We start from the raw sequence: 26,238 nt of genomic DNA on the forward strand, positions 1-26,238 counted from the left end.
GCTTCCCTGTCATAGCCCTGGGTGGGGAGGTGGCTTTGCCCCACTTCCTCTGTCCTCCTGCCTAGAGAGCAGGGGGTGAAGGTGCTGAGATGCTCTTTTCTTATGTGAGTCACTCCCTTGCGTGCCCCACAGGACAGTGTGGGAAGCAGCACACAGTGTTTGCAGCACCTCCACCAGCAGCTTCACCTCTGCTGGACACAACCTCGCCCATCGCTCTCAGCTGCTCCCAAAGGGGCCTGTCCAGCCCCCTCCCCATTTCTCATCTATGGTGCTGGAGCCAGTACCCGGGAGGCACTCATCTGCCTGCACTGGTGGTTGCCCCATCACCTACAAGCCAGCTGATTTTCCTGCCAGATCAGATATTGCTTTGTGCCTCCATGCCTCCCTCTAGCTGGCCCCACTAGCACATGCTGTCCCAGATTCCCAGTGAATGAAGGGCAGCCTTTGACGCAGTTTAGACTTAGTCAGGTCACTTCACATTTATTCAGTGCTAAGCAGTTTTCATCTTTTCCTCTGTTAATCTTCAGACTCTCTTCTTTGAGTCGCTTTCATCGAAGCTCTAAAGGAGTTTTCTCTGCCTCACTAGGACAGGCTCCTTTTCTCCCACCTAAGCCCCTGTGTCTTGTAGCATCAGACCCAGCATGTCCTGTGCTCGTTCCCTCACCTCCATAGCATTGCACCTCAGGCAGTGGACTGTCAGTCACTTTGCCTAAAGCACAAGGCCCCAGCCTGTTTGAAATAGCTTCCTTTAGGAGGTCCCAAGAGGCCATGCCTGTGAAAAGCTACATTTCTTTGCTGTCACTGAGGCTTCTAGGTTCCCATGCCAGAGGAGAGCCACCATGTCTCCTTCACTGCCCCTCTCACTTTTGAGGCAAGAAATACACTGTGTAGCAGCATACCAGGCTCTTCGTTAGACAAGTCCTCTGGACCCTCTGCCCTGCAGGATGGACACTGGGGCAAGAAGAAGAAGTTTTTTCTCCCTATCATCCATTAGGCATTAACCTGTGGAGCCCTCCCAGGCTTTGCTGAGAAGCCTGTGGCTCTTCTCAGAACATCTGAGGTAGGGGTCTGTCCTGAGAAGCTGGGTACGCTCAGGGAGTGGGGGTGTAAACCAAGATCAGAAACAGCCAGAGCTTAAGCCTGGTGCCAGAATGACAATGGCAGAGGCAGACCCAGGACATGTGGATATACCTCAAAAGAGAACATGAGTGAAGGAGGCCTCTGTTCTACAGTGACACTATCTAGTTATGCTGGTTTTCCTAATACCAGGCCTCTATTCCAGACTAGGAACACCCTGGCTCATCTGGGCCCACCCTTCCAATACCTTTCTGCTTCCAGTATCTCCCATTCACCCACTTTTCTCAGGTATTAGTTGTGGTGCTGGATGAGCCATTTTCCTTGTATTTGGCTACCAGGTTCAAAACAGATGGCAGGTTGGGTTTAGGTCTTTTGGCTAAAGCCCGACGCAGCCTTCCCCTGTACTTATCCCCAGTCATGAAGTACAGGATAGGGTCTATACAGCTGTTGATGCTGGCCAGGGGTCGTGTGATCTTGTAGGTGAAGTTGACAATGTTGAGGGTCTTGCAGTTGGCTTGGAAGAGTCGGGAAGTGTAGTAGAGCGTCCTTGTGATATGAAATGGAACAAAGCAAAGTGCAAAGACTGAGAGCACAATGATGATCATTTTGATGGAGCGCTTCCTGTATGAGGGCAAGGTCTTGTTCACGTAGGAGAAGTTGGTTTTACAGAGCTTCTTGGCCATCAGGCAGTAGCACACAACAATCACCAGGAAGGGAAAGCCAAAGAGGAGGACCATCACTGAGGAACTGTAGTGTACATAGTGGTCAAATTCCTCAGGCTTGGTGGTGTCATGGCAGAGGGTGCTGTTGCCCCTGGTGCTGATGGTGACAAAGACCAGGTTGGGGATGAGGCAGATGGTAACAACAAACCACACACCCACACAAACCCAGTTTGCATACTTGGTCTTCACCCACTTCAGTGAACGGATGGGGTGGCAGATCCCCACATAGCGGTGCAGGCTGATGCAGGTGAGGAAGAGGATGCTACAGTAGAGGTTAGCATAGAAGAGGAAGCGCACAATCTTGCAGAGTGCCTCCCCAAAGGGCCAGTTGTTGCGATCAGCATAGTAATAGACTAGGGTGGGGAGGGAGAGCACATAAAGGGTGTCCGAGATGGCCAGGTTGCACATGTAGATGGTGGTGGTATTCCACGGCCTCATCTTGAAGATGAACTTCCACAAGGCCCAGGAGTTGAGCAGCAGTCCTACCACACACACAATCCCATATGACACGGGCAGCAGGATGAACTTAAACTCTTCATTGAAGACACATTTCTCCTCTGTGGCATTTCCTGTCATCTGAGAAGCAGGGGTTGGTGTCAACGAGGCAGCTGGATATGTCCTCACTAAGGCAGCCATTGCCTTTAAGCCAGACCTAATGACATAGTAACAAAAATGTGTGAGTTAATGGTCTCCGCTACTTGTAGGTGTTTGATCTAGAGGGGTTGAAGGATCCCAGACCTCCCCCACAGATACTTCTTTTGCTCTGATGGTTCTTTGTTTTGTGTTTCCACTATATTGGGCTTTCCACCCAGCCGAGGAATATTTCCTACTCGCCTTTTCAGAGCTTCATTAATGCCCTTTAATCAGCTGAAGGAACAGTGCTGGATGATGCAGTGTGTACAAGACCCCAGGCAGCATGCGCTGGATAGAAAAGCCTATTTTCCCCCAGCCCTCCTTGAACTTAAGTAGCTACTCAGATAAACCCTGTTCCGATAAACCACTCTGTTCCGAACAATGAGACCTTTATGAGCAGTAGCTGTTCCTAGCTAAATGCCAGCACAGTGGCTCTGAAACTTGTTTCAGTCTAATTGGCATCACCCTAACAATGCAGCAGATCCCAGAGGGGCCACTTACAAAGGAAAGAGGGCAGAGTCACTGGACAGAAAAAGTCTTGCCTGGAGAAACATTCTGGCTCGGACAAATCCTTGGGGAGCTGTTGAAGGGGCCCGTTGAAGGGGCAGTGTCCATGGACATTGGGAGAGAACCCAGATTCCCGCCCCTGCGAATTATAGGCATTCATAGTTTCTGAACGCTGAGCTGAGTCACACAAAGAGGAGTCGTGATGAAGGTGAATCCCAGTAAGGTCACCTGTAAGGTCACAATCAAGGTGGGATATTGCCTGGTTGCACTGTATAAGGGGAAGGGTTCAGGATTTGCACCACCTTGGTAAATGAATCTCTGGGGAAGGAAACAGTGGGGAGAGAGTGCAAGTGTACCAGGACATGGCTGCACTTGCATCTCAGAACATCTAAAGCCTAGGGTCCAGTTCTTCTCTGCAGGAGGCAAGTGTCTCCCATCCCACTGACCACCCTGTACAAGAGGTTGAGCTCACAAAGGTGGTGAATATCTCCGTTCACCTAGCCCAGGGTGACTTGTGCACACTTCCTTTGTTACCATGCATCAGTGCTGGTTCCAGGGGTGGGTGAAGCCATCTCTTTGTTAGCTGCATTAGCAATTGACCAAAGTCACATCCAGGGCAAGGGCAAAAGACATAAGCTGATGAACTGTTTGCTGACAACAAAACAACTCAATGAATAAAAGGGATCTGTTATCATACAGCAGATATGGGTGAGCAGTGCCCACTGCTCTGTTCTATCACCAACACCAGAATATCAAGTGACCCAGTGGTAATACCCCTCATAATGGGGCATCCTGGCCAGCAGCAAAGTGTAGAACCAGGCCCTCGTGCCCTCTTATGAGGGTATCATTTCCCCATCTCCAGCCTAGGGGGGGGAGCTGTGTAATATGGCTATAAACCAGGGGTGAACAATTATTTGGGCCCATGGACCACATAGGGAGTTTTGGTGAGCTGTCACAGGCCAGGTCAGCAACCTGTTCCCCCCACACAACAGCTCACCAAAACTTCCTAAGTGGACCCCATGTGTGGATGGGATGGGGCTGCCATCTGGGAACCAACCCAAGTGGGCTAGAAGTGCCATCTGGGAGTGGGACAAGCAGGCAGGGCTGGGGCCTGGGGCAGAGCTATAATCTGCTGCCCACATGCCCCTGCAACATGCACCAGTTGTGCAGGCAGGGGTATATGAGGTGTGGATCGCAGTTGTGCCCGGGGCCCCAGGCCCTTGCTGTCACAGCCCAATGATCCCAGAGTCTCCATGGAAGCCAGCCAGGACCTGCGTGGGCAGGGTGTGAGACCAGTCAGAAGAGATGGGGTTGCGGGCAGGCAGGGAGCAGTGTTCAGGGCTGGGTCCAGAGTCTTGGGGCAGTGACAGTGCAGGGCCAGGGGCAGAGCTGCACACCCTTGCTGTGGAACCTGTGCCCGTTGCAGGGCCAGGGGGGCAGTGGATCGTGGCTGTGCCTTGGCCAAACACTGTCACCACCCCACAATCCCACCCTGTGATCCCAGCTTCACCCACCCATCCTGCTCCCAAGCACTGCTCCCTGCCTGCCCATGGCTGCATCCCATCTGCCCAGTCTAGCACCTTGCCTGCATGGGTCCTGCCTCTAGTGGTTGGTGCAGGGCAGACTTGCTGGGCTGCCCAGGTAGCAGGACCAGGTCCAGCAGTGGCAGCAGCCAGGAGGAGCCACCAACACAGCGCAACTGCTGTGCTGTCCCAGCCCTGCTACATGCCTACAGGCAGCCGTACCAGCCCCAGGCTGCCCCCTGCTTCTGGGCTGGGCAGGACAAAATCCCTTGGCAGACCAGATCTGGCCCATGGCTCAGGTTTTGCTCACCCCTGCTATAAACTGTTCTTCTTTGGACCTGTCTGATGCATCAGCAACTGATTTACTGGTCATTCCCATGCCAACCTTGGTTTGTAACTTTTGTGGGTCAAATGCTGGTTAACCAATAGACTTCTAAATGGGGAACTGTGATCGAACGGGGGTGTTTCTGATGGGGTCCCATAGGGATCTGTTTATGGGTGAGTGCTTTTCAAATGCTTTCATCAATGATCTGAAGAAAATGACAGGGACAGATATGCAGGCTGAGCTGGACTGAATGCTAAGGTGAACTCATTTGAATAGCGTGTTTTAATACAGCCAAATGCAAGGTCTTTCATCTAGGAACAAAGAATGCAGGAAGGACTCATTTATATCACGAGGGACTGTGGAATGCAGTAACATGAGAAAGGGCTTTAGAGGTCAGGGTGGATGACCAACTGAACATGAGGTCTTGGTGTGATACCATAGCCGAGAGAGAGAATGTGATTCTTGTATGTATAGGCAGGAAAATTTCAAGCCGGAGTTGGGAGGTGGTCTCATCAGTACTGCGTGAAAATGTGATACCACTGCTGAAATACCAAACTATGTGAGGTCTGGAAAACACAGGTTACAGTGAAAGAAATGAGAAGCTCAATCCATTTTGTTCATCCAAGAGAAGGTTAGGTGGTGACCTGATCAAAGTCTGCAAGTACCTGAGTAAGAGAGAGATTTCTTATAGCAGAGTGGCTTTAATCTAACAGAAAAAGTCTGAATGAGATCCAAAAGGTGGCAACTGAAACCAGGCAAATGTGCATTTTAAAGACTGAGAGTAACTGACTATTGGACCTACTTAACTAGGCATGTGGGGGATTCTCTATCATATGAGATTACTAAATCAAGACTGGATCCCTTTCTAAAATACAGTCTACACCTCAGGCAGAAGATATATGCTCAATGCCTAATTCACTGTATGGGGGTTCTTAGTCTTATAATTCAGAAAACATGAGACTGTGGACAGTTCAGAGAAAGAGAAGGCATCTGGATGCAGAGATGGTATTTGGTGACAAGACGTTTCTTTCCCAGGTGCAGGGCATAGAGCTGCAGTATGCTATGCTCTATTCACCGTCTTTCCCATCTGATTTGTCTCTCTCACCACCTTGTTGCATCTTGTTTGCCATGTGTATTGTGAGCTCTTTGTTGTCTTTGTCACTTGCCTGTACAGCACCTAGCAAAATGGGGCCCTAGTTTTTCACTAGGGTCCCTGTGCTGGTAGAAATGGTAGTAAAAACACAAGCGAATGGGGAGACAGGTGAGACTGATGTATGCAGGTTTACAACAAAGGATACTGGGTTGGGTTTCCAACTGCAGGACAGTCCCACACTGCTGTTATAGTTGGGTCTCTTTGATTGCAACACTTATTTGTGTTTTAAGCTGAACTGGTGCTTGAAGTCCAGGATCAAACACTCTGCAGTTTCCTCCCACCTTGTAAAGGTGCAGATTACTTCACTGGTTTATTACAGAACTAAATTAGGTGTGATATCCCTGAAGAACAAACACCTTGAGGTCAGAGAGCACCAGGCAGGTCCTGATCAAATATTACCTCAGCCAGTTCCTCTGTAAACAGATAAAAAGAGGTCCATAGCCACCCAGAGAAGCTTCTGCAAGAAACTGCAGGGCATTCTTACAAGTGGTTACCCAGATTTTTCTGTGGGGGATGCTATAGTATCATAGTGTTGTCTTTGGTTCTGATAATCTCCTTGGGAGACCTTCAAAAGTCCAGACATTTATGAAATGGTATCAGCAATTAAGTAACTGTGAGCCAGCACTAAACTGATTGCCCAGCCTGGTACTGTATTGCTGAAAATGTCCTAATTCAGACATGTAATACTGGACCCCTGGACATTTGCTGATGGAAGGGCCTGTGATATTTTCACAAAAGCACATTACCCCATAACCTACCCAAGCTAGGTAAGCTCCCTAAAAACCTTCAACCATTTCCTTTTGAGTACCAGTTGCTTTTTCCATTTCTCTCCTAATGTGCCATAGGGTATTGATTATGCAGCAGTAAATCAGCACTCCACAATCTCTGTGATGATCACAGTATAAATACATAAATGACAGGCACATCTGATAGGATTTTGGCCAACTGCAATCAGTAGCTAACCAATGAAGCCAACAGAACTAGTCTAACACCAGCTGCAGAGCTGACCAGGAAAACTGCTACCACAGCTACCACAAAGCAGAGCTTTGTCCATCCATTTTGTTTTGCCTGTGCAGATGACACCGGTTTCCCTTGAATATTTGGTGGCCTGGAAAAGCCCCCAGGGCTCTTCTGGAGTCAAGGAAAGTTTGATTAATTGGAAGTGGTGCACATAGCTCACCTGGCATGTGGCCTGGCTGGTGTGTCTCTGGACAGCATTAGACACCACCTTCTTTGCCAACTGAAGAATGGTGTAGATCTGCCCTGCTGCCCAGATAGAAGCTGTTCTATTGTATATACAGTTCTATACAGAAAGGATGGGAGAATAAACTCTGGTGAACAGAGTAGCAGAAACCAAGCTGTGCCTACTCAGGAGTTGTGGGATGATTCTTTCCAGTAGTAACTACAGTGGGATTCTTCCAGACGGTCTCTGGACCTACACATACAGTCAGACACATGCTGGATCCTTATTTTTTCAGCTTCAGACTGGACACTGGAGAAGTCATCCTAGAACAGTGAGCAACTAAACCTGGTTCACCAATGGAGACTCCTGATTTTCCTAAGTTTTCAGTTTGACAAAGAAAAACAAACCATCCAAATCTGAGGCCAAGGTGCCAGTGAGTTAGAAGCCACCGTTGTCAGACTCTAGTCTAGACTGCTAGTTCTCGCTGTGCTAGGGTCTCATGTGGTAGTGAAGTACTGTGACAGCTGGAAGATAGGAGCTGTGGAATGCTCACTTATCTCAGGAGATGGAATGATTAACTGAAGGCAACCTTATCTCCCCTGCAATTCATTATATGAGGACAAGATTGGCATCAGAATTAACAAAGGCAACGGGAGCTGGGTGGGACAGATCGTCAGGGCAGTTAGGGCTGCAATATGAGGAAGGGTAAGAACAGTTAATGAATCCCATAGGGATTTCCTTAACGCTGCACAAAGAACTCGTTTCAGAACTCAGATGGATGAAATTGCTCTCGCTGGGTTTAGGAATCTCTCATGTAGATCAGAACAACACAAGACTTCCAGGGAGGATACAGGTCAAACAAATCAGGAGAGGATCCAGAGGTGCAGGGCAAAATCAGTTATTTAAGAAGCAATCCATTTTGTAAAATTTTAATAATTTCTTAATATAAATTTAATGCATTTAAAAATAAACCTAATTCAAACTAAATTTGAAACTTAGGACAAGCTATAGTAAAACTTAAGCATATTGTAATCTATTATAATCATTTAAATTAAATATAAATAATGTTGATCAGTGCATGCTTTAAAGAAAGTCAAATCACGGAATCAGTAAAAGTCAAGAGGTAAGCACCTGGAAATTAAGTTTGTACTTCAGCTTTTGACTGCAGCAGCCTCTTCTGTGGGTCAGAAAATATTTTTTTCTTTCAGTTTATTGAACCACTTAAGTTCAATGACTAAGTCATTCAAAATTGAGAGACAAATAAGAAATGAAAAAGAAGGAACATTTTGTTTTCCTCTTCTAAGCTACAAATAAAAATGAGCTGTAGATGATGAGATCTACTAGTTTTAAAACCTGGTGACCAAAACTAGTTTAATTCAATAACTAAAAATAAAATGGCCTTCCAAATGAACTATTTAGTTCTTAACAGAAGATATATTTGGATAACTTATTTTACTTAGTTACATAATAGCCATTTATGTGGCCCCACAGAAGGTAGTTTTACTTAATAAAACAATACAAAATTATATTTTTTCTGAATTTTAACTGAATTCCAATTTCAATCCAAATGCAGATTGACGCAAATCACAAGTAAAAAATTGACCATTTAATATTTTTTCATCATTTTCTAACACAATAGAAAATGTAAAAAATAAAAATATACATTAAAATTAGTGTCAATGGTAAATTTAGATGCAAATCAATGTTTTTATGCAATCTTTCTTAGGAAAATAACTAAAAAGTACAAATATCAAATATGATTAAAATGGCCTATTTAAATCAAGGCTTCCTGCTTGCTGATTTCAACCACTATTAAATCCACTAATTCAAATCATGAATGCAACTGGATGTTCCCACTTTTGATTTAAGTGGGAACACGAGCAGCTCAGACTAAGACTTTTCAGAGCCACGTCACCAGGTAGAGTTTTCCTAGCAGAGGCATCTGCAGTCAAGGCCTTTGAGGAGAGGAGCATATGTCCAGGAATGGGAAGAGTCAAAGATCTGCATCATGCAACAATAAATGACCTAGATACTGCTGCTGGGACAAGGGACTTCAGGCTCAATAGACAGACTGGTGCCATCTGACAAACAGAATGAAGTGGGGCTAGGCAGAGAGGAAGCCAGGGAAGAGACACTTGGCCTCCCTGGAAGAGGGAGGGGAGTGTTTGAACGGTGCCAGAATGTTTGTTTGCTCCCAGAGGCCATTCTGCTCCTCCCATGGCAGGAGAGCGTAGCTAATGTGACGTATCATAGGACATGTGCCCATAGCAAACTCCCAGAGAGAGACACTCTGTCAGCCTCGTCATCTGGGAGATTCCTCTCCCAACCCACTACTGCCCTTCCTTCAGCCCTGCCCCTCCCAGCAATAGTGGCTCTGCCACTGCTCAGAGGCGGAAGCTCCATATTTGCTCTCATTGTTGACATTGGCTCTAAAGCTGGTGGGAACAGAAGATTCACCAGCCAGATGAGGAGCAGGCAGATATTATGAGTTGAGGGGCAGCATGGACCAGCCCAGCAGAAGGGTGGAGACTGTACTTCCAGCCAAGAGGGGTCTCAGACAGCCTTGCCCTTGTGCCATGAGAAATGGAGGCTCTTGGTCTAGGGTGGGGAGTAAGCCCCACTCCTCACACTCTAGCAGCCTCCTCTGATCACAGGGAGGAGTAGTAGTGCCACTTTCTGGAGGGTGATGTACCCCATCTTCCTAAGGAAAGGCTGGTGTGAGATTTATATAAGAGGTGATCTAAGGCCAACAGGACTGTGATGATCCCAAATTACATAAAGCAGCATGGGCTCCCCTCAAGAACATCCCATTGGTTCAGCCGTTCCAGCCCAGACAGGATGGTAGCAGCACTTAGACCCACTGATGAAGCAGAGAGTACTTATGCTAATTCACAGTGACCACAAGCCACAGCTGCTGCAGAGCAAGGGAGGATGGCCGATGTTAGGGAAGACACACTGGCCTTTACCCTGTCACGCAGGAAGGAAACCCCTTCTGCTAGTACATGAGGCTCCCAACTCTGCCTGTAACTCACTCATCCACTCCCAGCCCTGCTCCTATCCCACTGCACTCTAAACACATCCTGCTGACCCATCCCCTAATGTCCACTTCAGGCCTTGTTGTGGCCCACAGTCAACTCAAAATGTTCCCACTGCCCACACCAGACCTTGTCTGCTGATCTTCTCACTGCCTGCACATGCTCTTGTGAGTGGTTACTTGAACCCTGATGTGTTACTTAATGCCAGGTACCTCCTAATCTGTATATTTACCCAGGCATTTAAAAGGCATCAATAAAATGAAAGAGGCAGTAAAGAACCCAGATTTTGTTTAGCAGCTCAAAGTTCCTGCGTTCTTCTCCGAATACAAGTGCCAATGGCCTAATTGTCTCTCCTCCCTGTGTGTCCCAGTGTAACATCACCCTGGAAGAACATTGCAAGGACTTTGAGCATAAAGTTGCCTTGCACAGAGGAACAGGCATTTATGAAATGCTGATGTACAGATAGACAAACAGTTGTGCAAAGGCAGGCAGGGCAATTCTGAGACCAGATTGCAACCAGGGCTCTTCTTCTCTTCTACTGTCCTCTTGGAAATTGCAAAACAAAGGAGGAAATTATGTAAAACTTCCTGTAAAAAGTTCCTTTTGACTGATCCCAGGGGGGCTTAAGCAGCCCAAAGCCTTGCAGAATGGGAGAATGATCTAATTTCTCCTTTTGTCCCTTCCCATCCCAGCAGCAGCAGCAAATACAGAAACTTCAGGAAGATGTACCAAGTATGTATTACAGCCAGTGGTGCTTCACCTCTGACGCATTGGCCAGATCCAACCCATGAGTCTCCTTACAGGTGTGGAAATTTGGCAGTGGGGTAGTGGTGGCAGGATCCGCCATGGCGGGCGTGTGGGGGGTGCAGTGGCACTGCCAAATTTCCAGACCCGTGGGTAGCCCTACAGGCTGGATGACATGCCCCTGCCCACCAGATTGTGTCTGCATGTGGGGTTGCTCTGCAACTGGGTCTGGTGCGTGGAGTCAGACCAGTGCAGACAGTCATTCTGCAGCAGGATCCAGTGCACAGGGCTGGGCCACCACATCTGGTCACACCCACGAACCAACTTTGCACACCAACCCCACACTGGCTCAGGCATATAGGCTGACTGCATGTGATCCAGCCTGCAGACCAGCCCTGAGCCACTCATCCAATCCACAGAGCCATGTAAGTTGAGCACCACTGGGTGCAGCTGCTCCTGGGACCTTTTGCTCTGGCAAGGTGTAGTGCAGCAGGGTTCCCACCCCACCCCACCCCACCCCAGGGACAGGCAGAAACTGCACCCTTCTTTCTCCCTCATGTCAGAGGAAGAGAAGTTATATAATCTTTCACAACTAGTGGAAATCAGAACAGCACATAAAGCAACTCTGCCATGCACTAGGAAGGTATATTGGACTGAGGAAGAGGAAGTGGCCGTGTGGATGGGAGGAAAAGTCCCTACCCAGTAGAAAATGCGGTGGTCACTTTAAGAAGAGGGAAAGAGACCCCTACACTTGGTGAGGAGGGAAAGCAATGCTGACTTGAGCAGAGAGGAGTAGCCATGTTGGGGTAAAGAAGAAGAGGTGACTAAAGCAGTGGCCACAGCCACACTGGGGTGAGAAGAAGGGGGCCCGGTTGGGACCTGAGCCCCAGGTCTACCCAGTGACACAATGTGGGGCTGGTTGTTCAGCTACTTCTGTTTCATGCCCAAAAAACTCAGACTCCTTCCTCAGAGGAGCTCAGAATCTGGCTTCCCTTGAGGGGCAGGAACAATATCTGCAGCCATAGCACACATGTGCCCAAGAAGAAGGGGGAAGCAGGGGCCCAGTGCAGCTGAGTCTGAGTCTCTGAGAGGGTGTATAAGACTCTAGCAAGGAGGGGTTGATACACTGTACTTGCAGTGCAACACAGCTAGTGAGATCCAAGCCCTGCTGTGCCAGATGCGATAGGCTCAGGTACAACAGGCAGGCCCTGCCCCACACAGCTTGCCATCTAAGTGGCAGCATATATAGTGCAGCCCCAGGAGTGAGTGTGTCCCCCACCCACCAAAGCAGCTTCTTCCCTGCCCAGGTGATTCTGCTTTGCTGGCTGTAAAGGGGACCTGGCCTCTCAGTGCAGGACTTTCCCCAAGCCACCTTTCTTTGCCTGGCTGAGGTTACTTTCCCGGCAGGGGAAACATGGTAACCCAAACACAGCAGTACTGGTGAAGCCCCAATATGGTGGGGAATTGGGTTGTCTCCTGCCTCCCCTCCCATGATCCCTGCAATGCTGCTCAGTGGCCACCCCAGCCACAATGTCACAGCCCTCGTGGTGCCCCTCCGATGTGCCCCCTCACCTCTTTCCCTCGTGTCAGGGCATCAGGCCTTGTGCATCCCTGTGTTGGGTTGGACCCCAGCTGGTTCCCATCCCTGACCAGTCTGTTCCACAGTCACCATCATCACCGCGCTGCTCCCTCTCCCCAGCCACTTGCAGTTTCAGACTTGCTCTGTGCAAAGTGCCAAAGAAGGAGGGGCGGGGGCGGGGCAAGCCAAGGCCAGTGCCAGCTTCCCTTCCTCAAAGCAGCAAAGCTGCATAATATGCCTCTTGGAGAAACTGCTCCTTGGAGGGCCACAGAGCCAGCCCCTGTGGGGAGTGCAGCCTCTGACAATTCATGCTCTGGGGACCTGTCCCTCTGCCTCCAGTAGCCTCCTTCTCCCACTGTCTCTGGACAGTCTCCTTGTCCTTCCCTGGTTCCATGTCAGAGATATTCTGCCCCTCTCCTGCCCGAATCTTAGGCCCTTGAAATAGGCAACAAACTCTCAAAGCCCTCAGGGGATGCCCATTCCCACTGTGACATTCCCACAGAAAGGTCTGCGGAGCTGCAGGACTCAGCCTGCTGCATGAAAGGCAGTGAAAGCAAGGAGTCTGCTGAGGGGAGAGGGAAATTGCTGGCACTTGCATCACGCATGGATGAACTCTCCCTTCTGCTCTTCTTGGCTTCTGTCTCCCTTTCCCAGTTCTTCTCCCAGCCCTTGGACAGTGCTCACTAGATTCCAGTTAGGGTGGCCAGGAACAAAGACTCTGACTCAGGAGGAGAGTCCCTTGCTGTGCAGCTCTTTTGGGGATACCTCTGGGAACTGGTTTTATTAGCATTTCTCTGCATTAATCAGCTTCCCTGATACCACATTGCAGGGAGACAGCAGTGTTGCATTGCACTGACCCAACCTCACAACCTTGTCCTGTCTGTGCAGCCCCAATTGCCTTGTGCTGCCTGCCCCTCTGAGGTGTCTGGCCCAGGAATCATCTCACCAGAAACCCAGGTGACTTCACTTTCTATTGTAACACCTATATATACACTGAGCTGTGTTTTGTGGGTTTTTTCCCCTCTGCGTGTGTTTTGATATGGGCAAGATGACCCCTGTTGTTCTGGCCTAGTGCTCAGCACATGGCAAGCTGGGGCCCATATCTGGGGAAAATATGGAAAGCCCTTTGGGCTCATTGAGCAGAAGAAGCAGAGGATTCTTCAGGCAGATTGGCTGGGAGAAAGACTGAAATGTGACCCTCCCACACTGGACAAGGCTTGGGTGATTTCACACCAGGTGTGTTCGAAATGTGGACAAAGCTTGGGTGATTTCACACCAGGCGTATATGAACAACTCACTAAGAGTCTGGGGGTCTTAATTCATCTGCCTGCTGAGAGCTGTGCAGCTATATTGGGAACCAGAAAACCTGCTCCCCATGGGCAAGGAAGGTCTGTCCCTCTCTTTGCTGGAGAGGCAAGCAAACACTATTTGAAGGGAGAGCCACAGATAGAGGAAGAGAAAGTCTGTTTTGGAGTTTGAGACTCCTATTTCCTCCCTCTTACTTTTCTTTTTTTCTTAAGTGGGTTAACACCATGGGGGTGTTAATTGCCCAGGAATGGGTGCTGGCAGTTACTGGCTACAGGGGCCTGGCCCCCTCTGTTTTGTAACTGTACTGTCTCAGCATGGGGTATAGCTGAGACCAGAAATCCAGGCCACAGCCAATGTCCAATGTCTGGGCCTTGTTTTCTGCTGTTTCTAAAGCTATGGTGTTTCAGCCTAGCTGCGTGGCTGAACCCCAGCTATATGGTCATGCCTCAGTGCAGTATAGGCCTGTCCAGCTTTTGCTGCCCAGCTCAGACCCAGTGAGGTAGGTCTGACCTGTCCTTCAAAGTTTTCTTTTTGAAGTTTCTGTGCAGTCCACAGGACCGCAGGAACCTTTTTAGTTGTGCCCCTTGGGAACTGTTCTCTGCGAGGGCTGCCTCTGCTCCCAGCAAGCCAAAGAATTTGTCTCTGGGAGCCACTCTAGTTAAAGTGCCTGGAGTGTCTCATGTATCAGAGTCTCCACACTGAAAAATGGTGGTGGAGACACTTTAACTAAAGCTTGTCGAATGAGCTTTAGTTAAAGCAACCCTGCCATCATTTTTCAGCGCAGAAATGCTGACACATGAGACGTGGGAGTCTGCTCTGACACACTGTAGTTACAGCATGTGCCCAAAGGAAAACAAAATCTTGCTCAATGTCCTCTATGAACCTCACTGAAACACATGGTGGGTCACATGACATGGGCCCATCTCCAGCTGTGATCTGGGCTGGAGGTGGCTGGATCACATAACACTTAAAAGACAGATTGATACCTTTGTGGAATGGGAGAAACACAAAGCAAGAGCTGTGACACTGCAATGGGCCTGTATAAAAGTCATTGTGAAATCCCCTGGGGCAGCCATATTTGGAGTGTGTGTGTGAAATGCTCACAAACACCTCTCCCCACCATGTCTGCGCTTACAACAGCAGGGAGTTCAGCAGCAGAGCAACGCAGCAGAAGCGCCACAGGTCATCTTGGAGATATGAGCTGTGGAGAGTATGGGGAATTTTTGTGTTATTTTTAAGGAACGTGTCTCTCAGTTTCTCCCACTCAATCTTCTACTATGACCTGCTAGGACAGAAAGGGATACTTCCTTCTCTGCAGCTGGGTGATGAAATATGTGTGTGTCACATAGGCACATCAGGGTTGGCATGAATGAACTCTCAAGAACCAACAAGATATGAATGGAGCTACCTCAGCAAAACGGGAAAATCAAGAACATGTGAAAACTGCATAAGTAGAACTTCAAGCAAAGACCTGAGGTTTTGGGATGTGGTAATAAGCCCTTGGCTGCCCAGTGCAGTGAGGGAAAAGGCATCCTTGATGTTCTGGACCAGGGAGGCAGGTTGTGCAACCAGGTGGGTAGCTTAGCTCTTCCATTAAACCTAAAGACTCTAAAATCCTTTGCTCCAGATGACAGCTATCCATTTTTGGCTGTCATGGCACACATCTGCTGGCTACCTAGTCACCAAAGGGAAAACTTCAATTCTGGTTCTTTTGGACTTGCTGGAAGAGCCACACAGCGAGACATGCTCCTGCTGAAGCCAGGACCCAATCTCAGTTGTGGAGCCTTGAGGCTTCCACTTGCAAAAGCTGGACACCTGCAGCCCAGCACTAAAAGGAGTATCATCCCTGACAGCCTATGTAAGCATTGGAGGCACCATATACCCCATGTATCCATTGTCTGGCAGGGAAATCTTGTACAGGCAGTCCTCTGACTTACAACACAATTGGTTCCTGAAAACCACATCTTAAGTCGAAACATTGTAACTTGGGACCAATTTTCTCATAGGAACAATGTTATAAATGGGGGATTGATTCCTGAATCAAGGCCGGATACACTATTTTCACCAAAATAACCCAGAATTTTGTACTCAATCAATTATAGATGAGTCATATAGCTACATTAATGTATTTATATTGTAAATAGCAATCATATTGATTTGGAAGGATTTCTTTGAGGTGATTTTGGTGGATTTTTAGAAGGGTTGTTGGCTGGCATCTTCTTAGGAGTCTTGGCTGCAGGTTTTCCTGGAGTCTTGTCCGCCTTCTTAAAGAAAGTGTCCAGGGAAATTTGGACAGATGTTCTCCAGGGAGATGGGCTACTTGGCAAACTTGCTTGCTGTTGTGGCGTGGCATCGGATCAAGCATCATTAAGTTGAAAGTGATGTCAGAAAGTTGAACCACGGTGTCAATTTATAAACATTGTAAGTGCCATTCGTTGTAACTCGAAACATCTTAAGTCGAGGACTGCCTGTACTCTACATCTCCACAATTTGCTCGGCTCTAGCCAGTATCATCTCCCTTGCCCTGCTAGAGACACCAAATTCTTATTGTGAAGCCCACAGTTCAAAGAAGACAGACTATGAATTCAGTGTGGAGATTCCTCATAGTTTTGGGGTTTTATTGTTAATTGACATAGAATGTGCATCTCATAAGAAACCAGCAATATGGAGCCTTTAGAAAAATCACATGTAAACTGTAACTAAACATAGTGAGCACCCCTATAGGGAGGAGTAAGACACTTGAGGGGAAGATGGTAGGGAGTGCCCTGCAAGCTCCGAGATGCTGTCTGGGCTCTCATGAAAGAACTAGGTGTGCTTCAGGAGAGGAGGAGCCTGGACTCCATTGGGCTTAGCCGGGGCATTCTGCGCAGGGCAGAGCTGAGAGACTCCAGGATGCTACAGTGCTGGGGACCTGCTCAACATATGATGTTGCAGCTGAAACCCTTGAGAAACCAAGACTGTGTCAACTAACTGCAAAGCACCCTGGTACTGCAGCACTGGAAACTGTGGAGACCACAAAAGCTCCATTGTGGCTGAGGGCACATGGTTCTCACCTCCCCCAACTCATGCTGTGCTGGACTGAGTGTAGCTAGAGCACTGGGTCAGCATTAGGGTTGAGGCCTAGCAGTCTTTTAAAAAGAGGCTGGGAACTTTCTATGGTTCAGAAAGGGAGGGAAGAAAATTGCTTGAGAGTGTGCCAGAATCTCAACTGGAGCGTGCCTATAAATTTTGGCTTCTCTGAAATCCCAGCCCCTCTCCATAGCATGAGGCAGAAGAGTTTGGGATTGTGGCTAGATACATGAGGCTACTCCCTGCTTTGGTACAGCCTCAGTCAGATGCACAGGAAACTTCCTGTAATTGCCACCATGGGACAAGATGAAATCAGTGTGACAGTGAAGACTGCAAAAGAAGCTAGCAAAGGGAATGATTTAAATCCAGAGGCTCTTAGCTCAGTGATCTCCAGTCCCAGCCCACTGCCACTGTCTGGGACACAACGTCTTCCATAGCTCCTCTCCACATGCTCCCAGCCATTTCCCTGAGGAGTACAAGGACTTCTAGGCAAGTGAATGCCAGACTTAATGCAGCCCTTGGAGTTCAGTTTCAGGCTGGGTCTCTGTTGCATTCCCTCACAGTTGCTCTTGTGAAGCTTGGCTTGGAGAAGCATGTGGCGAGTGGGGTTCAGCACTGCGGCTGCCAGCAGGCCCTGTACGATGGTGTCTCTAGACAAGAGAGAGGAGGAAAGCAACAGAGACAGAAGCCAACAATGTAGCACAAAGCAGGGCAGACCAGGCCTCACCTGCACCACACATGGCTATTGGACACCAAAGGGATTTGGTATTTCAGAGGCATTCTCCTCCCAGACTGCTTTGCACATATGACTGAACTAGGAGAGCCTAGCTTCTTGCCCCCATCCCCAGCATAGGACTCTGTGGTCATAATTTAACCAGGAAGCCTAGAGGACACACCAGTTTGAAAGTCATTCCCCAGTAGGGAGCAAAAGTGACTTAAGCCAACAATCTCTCACATACCCTCAATACCCTTGTGAACCCCAGGACAGGAAAGATACCTGAAGAACACTGTATGTTCTGGGCCATTTTCAAATAACCCAGCCTCCTACTATTCCAGGCCAAAGTGCCTCAGACACATGCCTATCCGCCATGAATGCTCGCTCCTGCCACCAAGCCATTAAGAAAGAAGAACAAGATTGTGGCTCAGCTGTATGGCAGCAAGGGGCATCAAAAAAAACCTTCCCTCATTTCTAGCTCTGCTGATTTCCCTGAATTTGGACCCACAACATCCCTGCTACTCCACTTGCCTTCTAACCTGCAGCATCCTCATACTCCATCCCTATGCCTGTTGTAACTCAGACAGGCTGCTGTGCTCAGTATGAAGAGGGCAATGCAACTAGAGTGGGAAAACTCTAAATCACTGCTGATGGTGTGTCTTACACATAGGTCCCCAGAGGTGAGTCCTCTGTATCCCTGTGCCCTTCCTAGGCCCAGGGAAAAGCCTTGACCAAGCTCACAGTTTTATGACCAGGCAGCAGGGCATGCTCCAGCACCTGTGCTCTAGAGAAGCCTCCCCCAAGACATACCTCTAGGTCACGGCTGAGCTGGTGACTACTCTGCAGGAAGACTGTCCCCGCCCGGCAGTCCTGCGGTGGAGGCTCCAGTGCACTGCGCGTATGGCGCAATGGGTTCTTCCGGCTCTTCAGCTGGCCAGTGCCCAAGCAGCTTCCCCTCTTGTGGGGCTCTGTGTCCAGGTCACTGAGGTGCTTGGCCAAATGCAAGGCTGTGAGAGAATAGTCACTCGATGCTGGCATGTCTCTCAGCAGCAGAGCTGATTTGGGCCTCTTGTGCCTTCCAGACTGGAGAGGGCTGAGCTGATGCCCATATGACGTGCTCACAGGCACAGAGTAATGGGGGCTTCTCTGCAGCGCTTCTCCTGAGGAGGAGCAGGTCTTTTCTCCTGCCAGGCTCTGGAGCCTGTGGCCTGGCACATGGCCCAGGCACGCTTCTTCCTGCACATCACTGGCTGAACTGTAGGGAGGCTCCGGCAGGTTTGTACCCAGCATCCAGGTATTAGGGACTCCCTCAAATATGAAGTAGGCTGGATTGGTGTAACTGCTGGCTGTCTCAGGGAAGCTGAAGGGCCGGCTCCTAAAACACAATAGAGCAAGTAGGTGTCATGTAAATCAACCTTGTCCCAAAGTGTCTCCCAGTGGCTGGTGCTACCACTCCTCCTACAAGAAGTTCCAACACTCCACTCCTAGAAAAAACACACAACTCCACTAGGCAGATAATCTCAGCACCCTGGGACAAAAAAATGGACATCTCCAGAGGACAGACACAATCCTAGATCTTTGCAGAAACAAACTGGCAGACTTCCCTAATACTTTGAGGGACAGACAACCATGTCAGTCTATGTGGGCTGACTGAGAATTCTGCAGGCAAGCAAACATCTGCTATTCACCTCTGCATTCATCTGGACATGGAAACAAAAGTGATTATCTCCCATCAGACGCTCAGGACTAGCAACAACAATATCCTAAAGCAGGGGTGTCCAACCTTTTTGAATGTGGGGCTGGATCATTAACTTTTTATCACCCAGTGGGCCGGCGAGCCATATTCAAAGACCTCACAGAAAGCAGTATCACATCACTCCCCCCAAAACAAAAGTATAGTGTTTACTTTTGTTTCCTGTCGCAGCACCTCGGGCCTCAGAAAACAGCTTGGAGGGCCGCAAGTTGGACAAGCCTGTCTTAAAGGGTTAGCACCTGAGGTGCAGAACACAGGTAGAGTTACCTGACAGACTGCTGAGATGGCTTGGCACAGGGTGAGGTATCTCCAGGGGACTCTGTCGCATCTGTCTCAAAGCTGATCCACTCTGCAGAGAAGAAAAGATTGTGTAGGCTAACAGGTGCAGGGAAAGAAGGCTTTCCTTCTAGACTGCCCAACAGCCCTGGCTGACAGGAGGAATGGACCAAGACTGAAGGCTGCAGGGAGCTCCCAGTCAGTCCAAGCCAGACCTCTCACTGGTGCCACAGGGAAGGGGACAGGCGCTCCCAGCTCCTCTGGGTCCATCCTGTCCTCAAGTGATGAACTGAGGCCCCTATCTCTGAAGCAGCTGGAGTAGAAGCCATTTAGCAGCATGGCTGTATTACCATAGAGCCTTTCCCGGGTGCTGCGTCTGTCCTTGGGGACTCGGACTTTCATCCAGCCACGCATAGAACCTGTTTCTTCACCCCGGTGGTAGAGGAAAGTCTCAAACTGCTGGGCCAGGCTGCTGATCATAGACCTCATGGCAATGCAGCACTCACCTGCAAAGAGCATAGAGTTGGGCATTGTCACAGTTGCTGAGGATCCCATCAACAGCAGCTGCTGCCATCCTGCTCCCATTCACACAGGCCCACTGGAGAGAAACTGGGAGCAGAGGCTGGCAGGCAGGCTTCACACCACGATACAACACTCACCAAGAACAGGGAGAATTCCTATGCCCAGGGCAGTAAGCATGGGTGTTGAGGGGGAGTGTCCTGCCCAAACAGTTTCAGCTGTCGAATAAATATCCTGGATGTTCCCCTAGTGCCCAAACAGCTGGAGAGGCTCTTTGCTCCTGATGGAGTCAGGGGGAGTCAGTCTGCATGGCCACAAGTTCAGGCTTCAGCAGACATCTTCAGTAAAACACCAAGCCCTAAGTCCTAGGTGTAGTCTGGAGGACAGGGCACAACACTTTCTGCTGGACACCTAGCTCCTGGGTAGCAGGGGCTAGAGAGCAGAACTGTACTGTTGTGAGAAGATCTGATGTGGCTGCTGGTTGCAACCTGTAGGCCTCTGGCTGAAAATCATGCAGGTGAAGTCACTATGTGGCCTGGACCTTATACTAAACACATTTGCACACCCAGACCCTAGCCATTCCCTACCTAGGCCCTAGCAGCATATGTACAGCCTGTAGAAATCCTTGCCACCATCCCCTTCAGCCCACCATGGGTGGATGTGCCTCCTGGCTATCCCAAATCCACTCTGCTTCAGATACACACCGTATGACTCACAGCCATCCACTCCCTTGACGCTGAGGAGCAGGTGCTGGTCCAGCAGGTACTCCAGGTCCGAAAGGATTGGATTCAGCTGCACACAGAGACAACACAACACTCAGGGGAAGGGCTGCAGCCCCCCAACCCAGCCACATAGCCCAGGGGCACGAGCACTGGGATTAGGAACAGAGACCCTGTAGTGATCCACTATTCCTCAGTGATGGCCTCTAGTGGCCACCACAGGTTTTGCTTTGCGTAAGGAGAACTCAAAAGGTCAGCCAGGGATAGATGGAGGAGGGGAGTGTCAGCCTCAGAGCTGGTAGGGGGAGATCTGGAGTGCCACTGATCAGGGAGGTAGACAGCATGAAGGAGGGAGAGCCACAGAGCCTACAGGGTGAACAGAACCTAACACCATAGTCTGCCCCCATCCATGCTCACCCCTGCCCCTCTCATGCCAGTCCCAGTCCACGCATGTGCCCCCATGCCCGCAGCCATCTTACTGCTTACCACTGGCAGTTGCTTAGCCGACCAACTGAGTTTGAGAAAGCCAGGGATGTCACTGTTTTGGGAGCTGTTCTCTCCACTCCTCTGAGACTCTGGTGAGGAATCAAGGGATGGAGTTATGAAAGCAAAGATGCCTCCTGCTCCAGCCTTTTATTCTCCTCTCTCTCTGGCTACCAACCCCTCCAGTCTGTCCTGAGCACTGGCCACATTGCCATAGGATGAAGCATGGTCTCCACCTGGGACAAATTCCAGTTGTCCACCTCTGAGATGGAATTGCCAGTCCTGCTGCTACTATACTCCCAGAAGCATCCTAGTACCCTTTATAGACACTGCCCACTCCTGGAATGCAGTCACCTCTCACGCACGACAACAGCAGCTATTTATACAGTGCATATCATCCTTATACAAGCAGATTAGGACAGCAAGTGAAGACAAGCCACAAATCCAGTTGAAATTGTAGGTTGCCAGAAGGTCACCTAAGTGGGAGTGTGGCAATGACACCTGCAGTGTTAGCTCAATCCTGACAGAAAAACACCCTATGGCCACCAAGGAGCACTGTGTAGGACTGTGTTCATAGATTCATAGATTCATAGATGCTAGGGTCGGAAGGGACCTCAATAGATCATCGAGTCCGACCCCCTGCATAAGCAGGAAAGAGTGCTGGGCCTACATTACCCCAGCTAGATACACATCCAACCTTCTCTTGAATACCCCCAGGGTAGGGGAGAGCACCACCTCCCTTGGGAGCCCGTTCCAGACCTTGGCCACTCGAACTGTGAAGAAGTTCCTCCTAATATCCAATCTAAATCTGCTCTCCTCTAGCTTGTGGCCATTATTTCTTGTAACCCCCGGGGGCGCCTTGGTGAATAAATACTCACCAATTCCCTTCTGTGCCCCCCTGACGAACTTATAGGCAGCCACCAGGTCGCCTCTCAACCTTCTCTTGCGGAGGCTGAAAAGGTCCAGTTTCTCTAATCTCTCCTCGTAGGGCTTGGCCTGCAGGCCCTTAACCATACGAGTGGCCCTTCTCTGGACCCTCTCCAGGTTATCCGCATCCTTCTTGAAGTGCGGCGCCCAGAATTGCACGCAGTACTCCAGCTGCGGTCTGACCAGCGCCCGATAGAGGGGAAGTGTTGGTTAGTGATGACTCAGTGGAAATGCTGCTCCCCACACCAGGAGCCTGCAGCCCTGGTTCGTCCTTAGAATCACAGAATCATAGGAGATTAGGGTTGGAAGGGACCTCAGGAGGTCATCTAGTCCAACCCGCTGCTCAAAGCAGGACCGTCCCTAACTAGATCATCCTTCCCTAGGCTTTGTCCAGCCGGGTCTTAAAAACCTCCAAGGATGCAGATTCCACCACCTCTCTGGGTAACCTGTTCCGGTTCCTTACTATTCTCCTAGTAGGAAAATTCCTCCTAATACCTTACTTAAACTTCTCTTGCTGCAACTTGAGACCATTGCTCCTTGCTCTGTCATTTGCCAACCCAGAGAACAGTCCAGCTCCATCCTCTTTGGACTCACCCTTCAGGTAGTTGAAGGCTGCTATTAAATTCCCCCTCAGTCTTCTCTTCTCCAGACTAAATAAGCCTGGTCCACTCAGAAGTCATGGGCCCCAGCCCTCTCACCATTTTTTTGCCCTCTGCTGGACTCTCCAATTTGTCCACATGCTTTCTGTAGTGGAGGTCTCAAAACTGGACACAGTACATCAGACACTGTCTCTCACCCCATCTTCATCAATAAATTACGCGACTGTGGCATTGATGCCTACACAGTTGGACGGGTAAAAAATTGGCTGATGGGGTGCACCCAGAGAGTAGTGGTGGACAGGTTGTACTCAACCTAGTGAGATGTGAGCAGTGGGGTCCCCCAGGGCTCGGTCCTCAGGCCCGCACTGTTTAACATCTTCATCAGAGACTTGGACAAGGGGGTGGAAAGCACGCTGTCCAAGTTTGCTGATGACACTAACATGTGGAGTGAGGTGGACACACTCGAAGGGAGAGAGAGGCTGCAAATAGATCTAGGCAGACTACAAAAGTGGGCAGATGAGAACAGGATGGGGTTCAGTGTAGACAAATGCAGGGTGCTGCACCTTGGGAGAAGGAATCCACAGCATACATACAGGCTGGGGAGTTACTGACTCCAAGATGAACATGAGCCGCCAATGCCAAACCTCAGCCAGCAAGGCCAACCATACCTTGTCATGCATCCAAAGATGCATCTCAGGCTGGTCCGGGGAAGTGATACTGCCCCTCTATGCGACTTTGGTCAGGCTGCAGTTCGAGTACTGCATCCAGTACTGGGCGCCACGCTTCAAAAGGGATGTTGCCAACCTGAAAAGGGTTCAAAGGAGGGCCACCCACTTGGTGAGAGGGTAGCAGGACAGGCCCTATGAGGAGAGACTGAGGGACCTGAACCTGTTCAGCCTCAGCAAGAGGAGGCTGAGGGGGGACCTGGTGGCTGCCTACAAACTAATCAGGGGAGATTAACAGCAAATAGGTAGAGCCCTTTTCTCCCCGGCACCAACTGGGGTGACAAGGACCAATTGTAATAAGCTGATGGAGAATAAGTTTAGGTTAGAGATCAGAACGCAATTTTTTACAGTTAGGGTGGCCAAAATCTGGAACCAGTTTCCCAGGGAAGTGGTCCTCGCCCCTACCTTGGGCAAATTCAAGAGGAGGTTGGATGATCACCTGCCTGGGGTCTTGTGAACCCAGCATTCATTCCTGCCTGTGGCAGGGGTCAGGCTAGATGATCTGTTCAGGTCCCTCCTAACCCTAGCTACTATGAAACTATAAGATGTGGCCTCACTAGTGCTGAAATGAGGGAAAGAATAACTTCCCCTGATCTGCTGGCAACACTCCTACTAATACAGCCCATTATGCCGTTAGCCTTCTGTGCAACAGGGCACACTGTTGGCTTATGTTCAGGTTACTATCCACTGTTAACCCTCAGGTCCTGTTGTGCAGAGCTACTGCTTAGTCAATCAGTTCCCAGCTTGTACCAGTGCATGGGATTGTTCCATCTTAAGTGCAGGACTTTGCATATTTCCTTGTTGAACCTCATGAGATTTCTTTTGGCCCAGTCTTCCAATTTGTTGACATCTCTCTGAATCGTAGCCCTACTCTCCAGTGAATCCACTATTCACCCAAGCTTGGAGTCATCCATGAACTTGCTGAGGGTGCACTCCAGCTCATCTTCCAAATCATTGATGAAGGTATTGAATAAAACCAGCCCCAGGACCAACCCTTGGGGCAATCCACTTGATACCTGCTGCCAACTAGACATCGAACCATTGATCACTACCCATTGAGCCCAATGATCCAGCCAGCTTTCTGTCCACCTTACAATCCATTCATCCAACCCAGACTTCCTTAGTTTGCTTTCAAGAATGCTGTGGGAGACTGTATCAATGGCCTTACTAAGTCAAGGTATGTCATGTCCACTGCTTTCCCTGCATCCACAGAGCCAGCCATCTCATCATAGAAGGCAATCTGGTTGGTCAGGCATGATTTGTCCTTGATGAATCCAGGCTGACTGTTCCTGATCACTTTCTTCTTCTCCAAGTGCTTAGAAATGGATTCCTTGAGGACCTGCTCCATGATTTTTGTGGGACTGAGGTGAGGCTAACTGGTCTGTAGTCCCCTAGATCCTTCTTTTTGCCTTTTTTAAACATGGACACTGTATTTGCCCTTTTCCATTGCCTGGGACCTCTCCTGATTGCCACGAGTTTTCAAAGATGATGGCTAGTGGCCCTGCAATACCATTGGCCAACTCCCTCAACATCCTTGGGTGCATCCCATCCAGCCCCATGGATTGTATGCACCAGCTTTTCTAAATAGTCCCTAACCTGATCTTATGCTGCTGTTGGCTGCTTACTGCCTCCCCAGACTGTGTTGTCAGGTGCAGTAGCCTGGTGGGCTGACCTTGCCTGTGAAGACTGAGTTGAAAAAGGCATCGAGTCTTTCCGCCACTGAGTCTTTCCATTGAGGCATCCAGCTTTTTCCATTTCATGTCACTAGGTTGCCTCCTCCATTTAGTAAGGGACCCACACTTTCCCTGATCTTCCTCTTGTTGCTGACATACTTGTAGTAACCCTTTTTATTACCCTTCACATCTCTTGCTAGCTGAAATTCCAATTGTGCGTTGGCCTTCCTGATTTCATGCCTGCATACCCAAGAAGTGCTCTTATACTTCTCCCTACTTGTTTGCCCAAGTTTCACTTCTTGTAAGCTTTCTTTTTGTGTTTTAGCTGACTGAAGAGTTCCCTGCTAAGCCAAGCTGGTCTTCTGCCATACTTGCTAGTCTTCCTGTGCAGCAAGAAAGTTCCTCCCTGCACCCTCAATAAAGTTTTTTTAAAGTACTCCTTGCTGGTCTCCTTCCCTGTTGTCTCCAGCAGGGAAGGGAACCCAGGGCTGCTCTCACCTTCCAGGCAGGAGGAGTAGAATTCAATGTAGCACCTGCTGCGGCTGGCTGTTTTCACAATCACCTCAATGCTGTCCCACTCAATGCACGCCAGAGACTCCGAGCTGGAGCCAGGTGCTGCCAGGTAAAGAACAACAGTTCAGTTTGTGTTGAAGGAGCTGCACCCTGCCCCCAGGTTTGGCCTTTCAGATGGGCCCTGATGGGCTTTAAGCCAAACTGGATGACACGGCCCCTGCTGGACCAGGGCAGGGGTTGGGTGTTCTCAACTTGGAGGGTCGGGGGACCAAGGTTGGTCACAGCTCAGGTCTATTTGCTGTGTCAGAATGGGAGCTCTTTAGAGCCTACTCCCCAAGGGAAAACTAACCTGTTCTTCTTTCCGCTCTCCCTCTGCCCCAACGGCACTACAGGTGGATAGGTGCCCACAGGCCCATTTAGACTGGTAGGCCACTAATAAGATGTGGCAGCCAAGCCTGCTCATATGCACAGGGTTGGG

The 26,238-nt window shown here is 49.4% G+C and overlaps 2 protein-coding genes across 3 annotated transcripts in view; both read right to left on the reverse strand.

Moving 5' to 3' along the window:
* P2RY4 (pyrimidinergic receptor P2Y4) lies at positions 1-18,517 on the reverse strand. Of its 2 annotated transcripts, none has more exons than XM_090059866.1 (2): positions 18,384-18,517; positions 1-2,451 (listed from the first exon to the last, which is right to left on the reverse strand). In XM_090059866.1, the coding sequence occupies exon 2, from the start codon at positions 2,433-2,435 to the stop codon at positions 1,362-1,364; it is 1,074 nt and encodes a 357-aa protein (XP_089915992.1). In that variant the 5' UTR covers positions 2,436-2,451; positions 18,384-18,517; the 3' UTR covers positions 1-1,361. The 2 variants fall into 2 exon arrangements, with proteins under 2 accessions (XP_089915992.1, XP_089915993.1); XM_090059867.1 differs by lacking the exon at positions 18,384-18,517 and adding an exon at positions 12,475-13,521.
* LOC149858202 (phosphatidylinositol 3,4,5-trisphosphate 5-phosphatase 2A-like) overlaps positions 16,376-26,238 on the reverse strand; it is a 27,851-nt gene continuing 17,988 nt past the window's right edge. The window contains exons 21-27 of the mRNA XM_090059865.1: positions 25,746-25,862; positions 21,327-21,415; positions 20,826-20,913; positions 19,953-20,108; positions 19,594-19,675; positions 18,384-18,948; positions 16,376-17,508 (exon numbers count right to left, since the gene is read on the reverse strand). Of these exons, the coding sequence (XP_089915991.1) occupies positions 17,416-17,508; positions 18,384-18,948; positions 19,594-19,675; positions 19,953-20,108; positions 20,826-20,913; positions 21,327-21,415; positions 25,746-25,862 (1,190 nt within the window). The 3' untranslated portion in view covers positions 16,376-17,415. The remainder of the gene's footprint in view (positions 17,509-18,383; positions 18,949-19,593; positions 19,676-19,952; positions 20,109-20,825; positions 20,914-21,326; positions 21,416-25,745; positions 25,863-26,238) is intronic.

Source organism: Crocodylus siamensis, chromosome 8 (genome assembly GCF_052110815.1).
Source record: "Crocodylus siamensis isolate JL-2025a chromosome 8, ASM5211081v1, whole genome shotgun sequence".
In the NCBI taxonomy this organism is placed as follows: Eukaryota; Metazoa; Chordata; order Crocodylia; family Crocodylidae; genus Crocodylus; species Crocodylus siamensis.

Coding starts and splice junctions, on each gene's coding strand:
- P2RY4 (XM_090059866.1), bottom strand. CDS start 2,435: ATGGCTGCCTTAGTGAGGACATATCCAGCTGCCTCGTTGACACCAACC.